Here is a 12,434-nt window from a genome sequence, read left to right as displayed (position 1 = left end):
AAAAAAAAGGTATGTATTTCTGTGGAAAAGAGCTACTTGTTTAATATGTTCGTTTGTAATGCAAAAGCTTTCTGAGGATATTTGAAGAATTAAGTGACAAGCTGCAATCACTAGTAAAAGAGATAGCCTTCAGGATCCATAGCCACCTAACTTAGGTTTTGAAGGCATCATATTATGCATCAGTCCTTGTTCTCTAACTATTAGAGTCTTTGAAAAGATAGGTGTGGCAGACAAGCCTGGAGAAACTGTACGGCTTTCAGACTGGTCTGTCTTTTTTGACCTGCTCACACTGGGCAATCTCACCAGCAACTGAAATTTCAGTTGGCCCAATCCATGGGACAGTAGATATCTTTCTACTACAGCAGTAACAGGAATCCCTCATTATGAGGAGATTCATTTAGGTCTGAAAGGGATCCTACAGACAGGGGCTGCTGTGATGTTGAAAACATGATGCCCAGTACCAAAAGCTGCCTTGCCAAAGCATGAGAGATGTGCAGAAGTATGGGGGTGAAAGGTGTGTGGTAGTGATGGGAGAAGAGAGTGAACACGACTGGGCTGGTGTGTATGGAAGTGTGCTGGGGTGAGAACAGTCCTCTTCCACACATGTGCAAGTATGGATGAGGATTTACGTGTGGAAATGGCTGTGGGGGACTAAACCTAGGATGCGTGTGCATAGCCTGGGGAGGAGGAGAGGAGTGGGTGGGTGCCGAGAAGGGGGAGCCAGGATTGCTGTTCTTCCCCTTTCTCCTGTCTCTGTCTCCTGGCCCCTCCTGACACATGACACCGATTCTCACAGGAGCTTGCAGCCCCACTTCTCCCTCCTTTCCTCACAGAGCATCCAGCACAGGGAGGACAACGCAGCTGCCAGCGAGCCCAGGGCAGCATCCTGCCTTTTGCTTAGGAACATCGAGGTAAGGACCCCTGCCCTCTCTGTGTCTGTGGGCACCAGAATTCCTGCCCTGAACTAGCAGGAGCTGAGAAACCCTGCAGACATGGCTGTGTTAGGGACTTTTGTGAGATGGTCAGTCCTGGCAGATTCATTCTTGCCACTGAGCTGCCCTTTTGCTATGCGTTTTGCCTTCCTGGGGAGAGCTTGCAGGGAGATGACAATGAAACCGAAGTGGGGCAAGACTGACTTGTCAGTACCTGAGCAGCCTGTGAACTCCAGGTGTGTCTGTGAGCCCAGGACAAAAAGCTCCGGTTCCTGCAGAAGGAAAACGTCCTGTTGATAGGTAGCTGTCGAGCCTGGGCTCAGCAGTCTGGGCCCACATGTCCCCAGGGTTGCACAGCACGTACATTCATGCCTGGACAGCACCCTCAGGCCATGACTCTGTAGGACTGCTGAGGACCGGGGGGCTGTGATAGCAAGGAGAAGTACGCATGACCCTCAGTTCTTAAGTAAAGAGAACAGGGGAAAACTCGGGTCTGCCTCTGTACCTCCTCCTCTCCATGCCAGCTCTGGAAAAAGCAGGTTTGAAAAAAAACACCCCTGTGAATTACACTTGAGATTCACACTGCATCCACATGGGTAGAGCCAAGGTTAAGGTTTCTGAGAAGTGCTGGTTGTACAAATACTACCAGACAGTGACAGAGAACTGAAGTATGTTTGTAAAATGTCTGTCTCCAGTTTGTCACGTGCTAGAACTGTATGCACTATGCTTAAAAACCACTCCAGTATGTCTCTGTTTATTATTTTATTATGTATTTCGGAGAATATCTTACCAAAAGAAAATAAAATCAGCTCGTTTTTAGGGACTGTATTTTAAAATACAGTCTGCTAAGCAACCTGTTGAAGCAAAATTGAATAATGTTTTATTGTCCTCATACTGCTGTAGTTCTGTGTTATTATTTGTGTTGTTTAGGAAACAGAAACCAAACAAATGATGTTCTTCAGATTCTGGTGGCTTTTGTGGATACTTGAACACCATGAGTTTTTAGCAGAAAATCTCAGGGAAGGAAAAAGATACGGATTGAGAAGACCAAAACCTAAACACATTCTGTCAAATACTGTAGAAAAATATCCCAGCCCAAGTGATCAAGGTGAATATTGTCATTTTAAAACAGGTGTGGGTTTTTTTCCCTGATTCATTTATTTGAATTCTGAACTACGTGGCTAACTTTTCCTCTAAGATGTTGCTTATAATCAGCCAGGCTTGCCTCATCCTACATTTTCACATGCCTTATTTTTGCACTTTTATCTTTTTACTCCCATCTTTTCCCTCCCCTTTTGTGTATTTCAGAAAAGGAGATTACTTCTAGGCTTTTTTATGATATGGCTGATTGATAGCCTGTTACTGTCACAACAAGAATAATAGCCCATTTAACTGTATTTCTATAGAAGTAATGTCATCAGTAGTTCAGAAAATTAATACTCTGCAGATCCTACTTTTGGAAATTTTTATGTAACTGGATGCGAGTGTCGGTACCAGGGACAAAATCTAGCTCTGTCAAATCACATTCCAGTGTCTTATTCAGTAAGACTCATTTTCCTGTAGGTGACTTCCACCTTCCTGGTCCCCATCCTGGTAGGATATTCAGTGAAATACCAGGCAAGAGGACAGAATGAATGTATAAAACCACTACAACATTCCTCATTTCATACTACATAACATCACCTCACCTTCAGTTTCTTATTCTGTGGGGCATCTGTTCTGGAGCAAATTCCTCAGCCTCTTTATGCTCTATCTTCATGAGGGTCTCACGCTTGTGATCACAGACGTTTTCAAAAATTTCCATAATTGCACTCCCACTTTTGAAGCCTAAAATACATGTAAGGGTAAGGGTAGAACGAGATTTAGTATGAAATCACTCTACTCACCTACCTACCTATTTATTCTAGATGAAGACTGCATTCTGGAAATTGCTTTTATACTGGACAGCTCCGAAAGTGCTAAGTACTATAATCATGAACAGCAGAAAAAATTTGTACTGGAAACAGTAGACAGAATGAAAAGTCTGCAGCTTAGTTCTGGACGTACCCTTAGCTGGAGGATGGCCTTACTTCAGTACAGCAGCACCGTTTTCATAGAGCAAACTTTCCATGACTGGAAAGGTCCTGAAGCATTCAAATCCCACATTGCTCCCATCACCTACATAGGCCATGGCACCTACACAACTTATGCTATAACTAACCTCACACAACTCTACATGACTGAAGGGACTCCGGGTAGTGTGAAAGTAGCTGTGCTCTTCACCGATGGAGTGGACCATCCAAGAAACCCAGATATTTTTGCAGCTACAGCTGATGCTAAACACCAAGGAATTGTATTTTTCACAATGGGAATGACCAGAGTGGCTGAGGAGGTCAGCAATGCTGCCAAGCTCCGGCTCCTGGCCAGCGTCCCAGCATCCAGGTTTGTTTTCAACCTCCAGGAGAAAGAAACTGTGGAGAAGATTCTCAAAGAAATGGTATGTATGAGAAAGAATTTGAAATAGTTATAGGAACATATGTAAAAAATGGTCTTATTTCCAATATTTTGAAACGTTTATGCTATTGAAGAAACCTGTACTTTTTATATGTTAAAGCGGCCCACTTTATTAATAAGAAGACTACTGTGCCAAAGTACAGGTTTCCTTTCTCTCCCCACCATTCAGATCTTGCCAGCCAAAATATTTGAGGTTGGAAACTGAATTAGACTTAAAGAGACCTGTTGTGAAGTTATTTTTATCTCTGTTTTTCCTCCTAGGAAAGGTATTTTAAGCCTCCTTTCTTAAAAAAAAAAACACCAATTTTTGACATCCTGGTGCTTTCTTCTGTAGCAAGTACAAATGTGACATTGCATTTTGTACTAAAAAAGATGCAGCTCTTGCAGAAGTGAAAATAAATTTGTAGACCTTAATGGAGATATGTCAACTTAGATAAAATCTGAACTTGTCCATAGGCATCTTTAAATTTCCATGGAAAACCTACCACATAATCAAGAGGAAATGTGTAAATTGAGCTTCAAGTTTTTCTTGGGCACCTCTTTTGTTCATGTGAACTTAATTTATAAAAAACATTCCCTGCCAAGTATGGAGAATAGAGCCATCCTCTAGCCTATAAATCTGGTGACACAAGCTGCAGATGAATTCCTGATCTGAGCATGCAGAGAGATATAAAATAGAAATACGAATAAGAACAAGGAGACTTCTGCAGTGAAACTGACATCTAAGTAATCTCATACAGGCCTAGAGCATGTACACAAGCTGGCCTTCCTGTCTGTCTGTCCTTCACTTTGACAGCCTGCCACTCTGCATTGGGTTTCCCTGCATATCACCCTTTCCATCTTCTCTGGTATTACCACTGCTTTCTGTATCACAGCAACCACCTCCCCAGTGACTAAACACACTTTATTTTACCTGTTCCAAACAGGCAGCCGTCCTCTGGTGCCTTCTTTTGAGAACACAGATGCTGTCTGGTTTAAATAATGGCTTTGGCATAATTATATGTGCATACATGTGAATTTAGTGATGCGTATTGCATTGCTGCTCATCAACACATTTATGTCCTCTCAAGAGACTACATCGGTTGTGAAAAGTGGGAGGAATGCATTGTATGTGGGTGTTTCAGCTGTAGAGATCTTCTAAAAAATAACAGAGCTAATTCGATGATGATAACTTCATGTGATCACTGTCAAAGTCAAATCTTTTCTAAGGTGTTCTTACGGTTCTCATTTTGTGTGTGCCTAACAGTACGCATAGAAGAGCTTCTGATTTTCTCAAGTGTGAAGTATGTATCATTCACTCCTACTGGAGAGCTGCTGCTATTCAGCACTTTGGAAACACTGTAGTTTCTGGGTGCATTGTTCCCATATACCTAGCTAACTATGTTGATTTAGCTCTGTTTACCATTGTAATTTTAGCAAGTTATGGATGGACAAGAAGAGTCAGTGATTTGTGCAGTCAACAATCTATATTAGGAATTGAAATTATTTACATTATTTTTTAGAATGGAGGGATTGGTAGAATGTTTCTCAGAAATTAAAACTTAATTAAAGTTAGTTAATATGTTAATTGCATAATTTAATTAACTAGCTGCTGAAGCAATTAATTTTAACATCTTTCAGTGGCCTTCCTGTAGAGCTGGATTATGACTTTAAGTTTCTAATGTTGTTTTGAATATCTGTCTTTACAGAAAGATCTGTCTGAGGAAGAGGTAAGTATTTTTTTTTCCTGTACAGAAGTACTGCTTCATATAGCCATTTACAATTATATGGGAACATAATTCAAGAAAACTGATCACTCGGGAAGTTGGTTAAATATTGAGTCTAATGGGATTGCCTTCAAGTAAAACATGCTTTTGTATTTGCAGGACAGAACTTTAATTTGCTATCCTAATGTCATTTACTTTCCCTCCTTATTTTCGAAGTTGAAAAAGAGCAATGTGTGAGTATTCAGGTTAGCAAGAATTTGCTGATACATCTCGGCACGTCATCCAACAGACTCAGTGGATAAGAAAACATGACACAGAGCTGAATGTGGTGCAGTTCTAGCCCTTAATGCTCTTCCTATGTAACAGAGTTTAAAAAAAGGAAGGAACTCGAACAAAGTTCCGTCATTGCACTTTTCCAGTTTGTCCACACTGTGTCACCCTGACTGCAGGCATTGGTAGGTCTGGCTGCCATTTTGGGGGGAATAAAGTTAGCTTTCCTTTTAAAGACGTTAGTCCTACTTAAGGTGCAGTTATCTCGGGCAAAGACTGTTCTCATGAGCAGCTCAAGGAAACTTCTAAATATTAGGAGTATTTGCAAAACTTGAAGCATTTTATTTTTCACTCATTTCCACTGGCATGTTGATTTTTCTCTGTCAAAGTAAACCCTGAAGTAGTAAGACATTCAATGTTATCCTTGGAAAACATATTGTTACTAATTGGGATATTCAGATAAAAATTATATTTAAACCCTTCACTTCTAGACATCTCCAAGCTGAGTGGAGGTTTAATAAATAATAAAACCAAAAATAAAAACAACATTCCTTAGTCCTTCTCCAAAAATAACCCCTGTATCTGTAATAATCTGGTATTATATAATAGTTTTAAAGTTTCAAAAAGATCCTAAAAATCACACAACTACAGACCATAATGATGTCTGACTGGGACACACGATGGTAGAGATGACAAGAAAAAGAAAGATTAGAAACGATTATAATGAATTGCATTAACTAGATAAAAATATACATCCATAACATATTTTGTTTATAGATCAAGCTAGAGCTAAACTATGATCTATCCTACATGTAGTGGAATAAGGTGGAAAAAGGATATAAGATGCTTTCTTATCCCATTGCCTTGGCTATCTCTACAGTGACTAGTAATCAAAACAAATCTACAATCATAGACACAGCATACCAATAAACTGACCTTGTGAAGAGTTTGGAGGTAAAGCCATTATCAAGATGATTGAAATTTCAGGAGTAGGAACGACATGGATTTTTGGATGGAGTGTAGGAGACCACATTCCTATGAGTGGTAAACTGACAGTTAAAAGATTTCTGCAAAACATTTAAATATAACTGGCTTCTGGTCATTACTGGTGTACTCAGACTAGCCATAGAGTAACTTAAAAGCAATGTTCATGTGTTTTCTCTCTCTTCTACTAAAATATGTTGATTTGGACTGTTTTCATTCAAAGTGTCCCCAGGCTGCCACGTGTAACTGTGAGAAGGGGGAAAGAGGCCTTCCTGGCCCTGCTGTAAGTAGCTGTCATTTCTCAAGTAACTGATATATAGTATAAATCAAGATTTATTTCATTGTTTGAATTTTTTTAGGAAATTATGTGAACCCAGATCCTGAGACAACAGAAGTTCAAGGTTCAGTACATGGTCCTCCATAGTTACAATGCATGGAAATGTCACACCAGTAGGAAATGTACGGAGAGACCTGAGAATGCCATGAGACTCTCTCTCTGAAAAAAGAATAGTGTGATGTGGTGAGGCTCTCCTTTTAGCCACAGCAGTTTAAAAGGCAGGAAGGAGCAACTTTCCTGTGTGGAACAATAATTCACCTGTTACAATCAGACAACCAGATCAGGTGGATCTAACTAGCCCCAAATCAAACATTAATATCTGAAAAGTTCTCTGAAAGCAAGAGAGAGAGCAAGAGGCTGAAGCATTAGGAACAACTGAGACAAGAGATTTGTGAAGAGGGTAAAATAGACTGGACTTCTTTCAGAACAGTCTTACAACTAGAACCCCTAAGCAAATCTCAGGATTGCTTCATACAAGGTTTTGTGATCTAAACTGCAGGGTTTATGTTTCAGAAAGAACTCTCAGAGTTGAATGGTCTGATATTATATCCTGAACATTGAACTAAAACACCATAGTACCTTCTAGCCCTTGCTCAAGGTGAAGGGACAGTGTCAGAGTTTGAAACAGAACCCTAGAGATCTGCCCATCCTCATCCTTTTGACCTGAACATCCTATACGTACATAAACAGAAATACACACCGGTTTTATCCTGCATGGTACAGCACACTTTAATTGAAAATGTAGCCTCTTGTGTGCAAAAAGTAGTTTTGTTTAGGTTACTATTTGATGTCTTTACTTGGAGAGTGCAAGCGCCTCTTAAACAAAAGCACACACCTCAAAGAGTTCAAAAGAAAACAAAACACCCACTTGGAAAGCTGGGTAGCTACAAAAACATCTGATCAACTCTTACCTTCAGAGGAGACCTGAACAGTTTTTGTTTACGATGAAGAAAAAAAAGAAAAATGGCTGCTCCCAGAAATTCAATTTCAAGGTTATGGTAAATGCAGAGATTTTTAAAAATAAATCTATAGGAAGGAAATATCCTAAATATAAAAAAATAGTGTATATATTGTAAAATAAAATTATTTGACTAACATATATTATAAGAATTTTATTTTGTTGTTTTCAGGGTAAAAAGGGTCGCACTGGGGATGATGGAGCTCCAGGCCTGAAAGGAGCAAAGGTGATCTGATTTTTCAGATTTAGGAGAAAGATTTGGTACTTCATTAACATGAAAACACTATCTTAATAGTGCCCATGTACTTTCCACCTGTGAATTTCGTAAACTTCATCTATCCCCTTTTCCTGTAGTAAAGACTACGATTCTTTACAAATTAAAATCTTATATCTAACATATAAAATCATCAGAGTTTAAAAAGAGGGAGCTGGTATGCTTCCTGTAGTGCACTGAGATATCTGCTCAGATAATCAGGACAATACTATCTCATCCTGATTTCACTAATCTTGATGTTGGATTATTCATAGGGGGAGCCAGGTCTTAATGGAATCCCAGGACGAGATGGAATAGAGGTAAAAAAAGAATTTTTTTCCCTTCTTCTCCAATAAGCAGTGTTCCTTCAAGGCAAAACACCACTTTTTTTTCTTTTTTTTTTTAAATTATAATACCAAATTTCAACTTTGGTTTACCAGCTAATGATTCATTAACACTAGAAGAACTTAAAACATTATCATTGCTTAAAGAAATGGAATAATTCCCTATTATAAGAGTGATCTAGAAAATACTGTCTAAAAATACATAGTCCCTCCTAAAAAGTGTGAAAAGCTCTGATATGATAAGAACATGATATGATCTGATATCATATCTCTGATATGATCTAAGAACATTACAGAAATTGACACTCTACCTGCATGTTTAAGGGTCAGTATAAATTTTTCATTTGGCAAATAAAGGATCCAGTGTGTAATAGCAATTAAAAAGCTGAATGAAATACATATAGGAAGTAACTGTAGGACCAGCCTCTTAGGGCTTACCTCTGATTCATTCACATGTGAATCACTCTACTTTATATTTTCTTATTTTACGGTACAACCTTTTCAATTAGTGACTTCCTCCTTGCTTTTTTATTTTAGCATATTTCTCACTAAGATGGAAATATGAACTCTACTTGTTCTGCTTTTATATCATCAAAATCCGAGTCTAAAATGACACTTTCATAAGATTTGTTCGCACATAGAACAGCATCTATCATGACCAGTAGGTGCAGTATTTAGAGTCATATTGCCATGTTTATCAGAGATCACCTTTTCTGCGTAATTGTTCATTATAACCTGAAATGCTGCTTTTCTAGAGAGAGTAGAATGTTAATAGTGCCAATACTCACATTCTTGCATTGGGGTTATATATCCTCACAACCTGCTTTGCTTTTTTATTTTCCCAGGGGAAATCTGGATATAAAGGAGAGAAGGTACTAATTTTAGTCAGTACTTCTGCTTACGTATAGATATTTGATGTTATTATTATTTATTTTTTATAGTGCCATATTTCTTATAAATACTGGTAATGAAAAATAACATCATCTTACCAGCTGCTGCACAAGCTCTAATAGAAGATGTGTCCTTTCCCCAATGAACTTACAGTACAATTGCTATAATATGTCATGAACAGAATAACATTTAGGTTTTCAACTAAAGAACCCAAAGAATAAGGATGATGTGTTCCATATACATCATAAATATTTATTTTTGTTCTTTTCCAGGGTGAAAGAGGTGAATGTGGAATCCCAGGGATAAAAGGAGACAGAGTAAGTAGCCACAAAGTTGTTATGCTTTCAGGAAACACAGTTAAAATACAGAAAAACTACAATTCCCTGAGTAACAACCATGGTGATAGATTTAAGGCAAGTATTAATTCTAAGGCTGAGGGAAATGAACAACTGACAGTTGTTAAAAAAATGAAAGTGAGCAAGGATACTATTTTCAGTAACTTTCCCAGCTCCTTTTATATTTTCATGTGATTCCTCTTAAGGCCCAAGCCTAAGTCTGTTCATAACAATGGTAAAACTCCACTTGACTTTAACAGAGGCCAAAGGCTTGAAGTAGTAAGCAAAGGGAATGAGAGGTGAAAATGAAATCAAGGTTTCTAACACCGATCTTCAAGATTTGGTGTATAATTGCTGTGAATATTTTAAATGAAACAAACAGAGTTTAATCCTGGATTACTCGTCCTTGATAATTAACTCTGTTTATTCTTACTCTGTATTCTGATTACCACAGTCCTTTTTAAAAAATATTTATTCACTACTCCATGCTGGCTACTGAGCTTCTCTTGATTTTATTTTTTATTTTAATATAAAGATATCTAAATAAGATACCTTAGTAAAAAGTTATCTAAAAGTGATTCTGACCAAATCTAAATACACATAAATGTATCCTTTTTTTCACTTGCCTTTCAGGGTCCTGAAGGTCCAGTAGGCCCCAGAGGAACAAGAGGGCTACAGGTAAAAAAAAAAAAAAAAAAGAAGAAAGAAAGAAACTATAAAAACAACAATACCTCATTCCCTGGGATTCAAAGCTCTGAAATAGTATCATACCACAACCGTCATGGAATCATTGAGTTGCTGAGTTCAAGGCATCTAAAATCTATTTTCTTAAACAGGAAAATTAACAAGAATTTGGAGGAGCAGTCTAGACAAATAAGTCATCCTTATAATTCATTCAGTCTCAAAGACCACAGCAAATACAGTTCCATAAAAAACAAAATCATTCATTTCCCATTCAGTGTCTTAACTATTTCATTATCTCACAGAAGTACACGGAAACACTTCTGTCTCTGTTCATCCCAATACTCTTGGACTAAAGGCCAAGCTTAGCCCATCATAGATGTTTCAGTAAATCTTGACTATAGATTACCTTTAATTGTATGCAAATAAAGGGAGAGCCAAATTCTCTCCCCTGATTACCAGACCCAGCTCCAACTGAGTTGAGCAGCTGAATCTATACATGCATCAGAAAGCAAAGCTTGAGTTCTGAAATGTTTGTAACTCATATTTTCATGCAGACTACAGCAAATTAGATTGTTTTTCAAGCTGCCATTGTTCTGAAAGCTTGAAAAATCTCATTAAAACTACTCCTGTTTTAATAGGGTCCACAAGGACAATCTGGAGATCAAGGGCCTGAAGGCCTGCAAGGATCAAAGGCAAGAACTGCATTATTTCTTCTCTTTCTTAATGTTGAAAGTTATTAATACAACCTCAGAACAATAATGCTTTTATCCTTATACCCCATACCCTTCTTGTAGGGGATGCAGTTTAATGTGACATTGCTAGCGAATCATATACTCTTTGTATTCTACAAGGTTCCTAAGAAAGGTCTCCATTTGCTCTTTGTATTGGATTCAGGTCCAAATCACACTCCAGTCTTTTCTCACAAACAGTTAAAATACAGCAGCATCACAGAATAATACTTAGCAGCAGCAGTGTAGCATTGCATTTCTTCAGTTTTCAGTTTAAGACTATTTTTTCCCTAAGTGCCAAGCAGGAATTCTGTTTGGGATCTCAAACAAACTCTTCTCTTGAAACTATACATTCTTAAGAAGAATTCTATAGTTCAAAATCAGTATTCCCACTGTTTACTGATGCTCAGCAGAAGATATCTGAAAGTCACGAGGATGAGTGCAGTTTAGGACACGGTCGTGCAGTGGGCCCTCTGAAGGTGAGCCACAAAAATCACCCAGTGCTTCACTGCAAGATCCAGTCCCCTCTGTAAACATAAAATATTTTTTGTTTGTTTGTTTGAAAAACATATGATTTACATTTATTAAATCCTTAAGATTTGCTGGGTTTAATTCTCACTTACCCCATTGTAAATTCCAGGTATATCAATGAAGATTACTTCATTCTGTGGTTCTGTGATGACTTGATATCTTTATCGTAGTAGTTTAATGAAAGATGCAAATATCACTGGATATTATAGACAATTATGGAAACTTTTTAACTTCATTAAGAGAGACCACAGTTACACTTTGCTTCTCAGAAAAACCTTAAACTGAGTAATTCAGCCAAGGCTAATGGGTTCTTCAGCTACTGAAAGGAATATTGTTATGGAGAAAAACTTGAAAATAAGTTTATAAATGACATTATCTCTTTTGATATCTCTCTTGATATCTCCTTTACGCAATATTTAGAGTGCCTGCTGGCCAACAGTGACGCATAGAGCAGTTGGGTGTCAAAACTCTCATATCCCACATGAAACGAAACATTTTTCCTTTTGTTTAATCTGGTATCACTTTGTACAGGAAATATCTACACTCTCAGTAAAGGGAATTTTGAAGCATTGAAAGGGTGAACAGATGAAGTACTCTGTAAAACAATCCCAATGGGCTGAAATTCAGGATGTACAAAAAATGAACTTACAAACTGAGTTAAACTGATTTCCCTAGACACCAATTTATAAGCAGAATTGTTTCTTTTTCATTCTTTGAAAAGGGTGAAAGAGGTCTCCCTGGGCCACCTGGCTTGCCTGGAGAGACTGGAATAGGACTGCCAGGCCCAAAGGTACAAGCATCTCTCATGTTCTGTATTACATGTATTGTAGGATAAGAACAAAGACCGAGACAGCTAAGATAATATACTTGCTGGTACATGAGAAACTTCAAGGCCCCAAATGCTGTTTTTATGGTACTGGAAAGGTATTTTGTATGTTGATCAAAACTGTTTAGAAAAAAAAAAAGTACATTTTAAGTATGTACTTTA

General features: G+C 38.0%; 1 protein-coding gene across 1 annotated transcript in view; it reads left to right on the top strand.

Moving 5' to 3' along the window:
* Window positions 1-1,883: 1,883 nt before the first annotated feature.
* LOC309590347 (uncharacterized protein) overlaps window positions 1,884-12,434 on the top strand; it is a gene marked incomplete at both ends in the record, with an annotated part of 36,853 nt that continues 26,302 nt past the window's right edge. Inside the window, 11 exons of the mRNA XM_082311466.1 lie at window positions 1,884-2,040; window positions 2,840-3,408; window positions 5,114-5,134; window positions 6,609-6,668; window positions 7,853-7,906; window positions 8,209-8,253; window positions 9,123-9,149; window positions 9,441-9,485; window positions 10,137-10,181; window positions 10,826-10,879; window positions 12,168-12,236. Coding sequence (XP_082167592.1) covers window positions 1,884-2,040; window positions 2,840-3,408; window positions 5,114-5,134; window positions 6,609-6,668; window positions 7,853-7,906; window positions 8,209-8,253; window positions 9,123-9,149; window positions 9,441-9,485; window positions 10,137-10,181; window positions 10,826-10,879; window positions 12,168-12,236 — 1,146 coding nt within the window. The remainder of the gene's footprint in view (window positions 2,041-2,839; window positions 3,409-5,113; window positions 5,135-6,608; window positions 6,669-7,852; window positions 7,907-8,208; window positions 8,254-9,122; window positions 9,150-9,440; window positions 9,486-10,136; window positions 10,182-10,825; window positions 10,880-12,167; window positions 12,237-12,434) is intronic.

The sequence above is a fragment of the Platalea leucorodia genome, assembly GCF_965183815.1.
Source record: "Platalea leucorodia genome assembly, chromosome: 5".
In the NCBI taxonomy this organism is placed as follows: domain Eukaryota; kingdom Metazoa; phylum Chordata; class Aves; order Pelecaniformes; family Threskiornithidae; genus Platalea; species Platalea leucorodia.
This window is presented reverse-complemented; position numbering and strand designations above follow the sequence as displayed.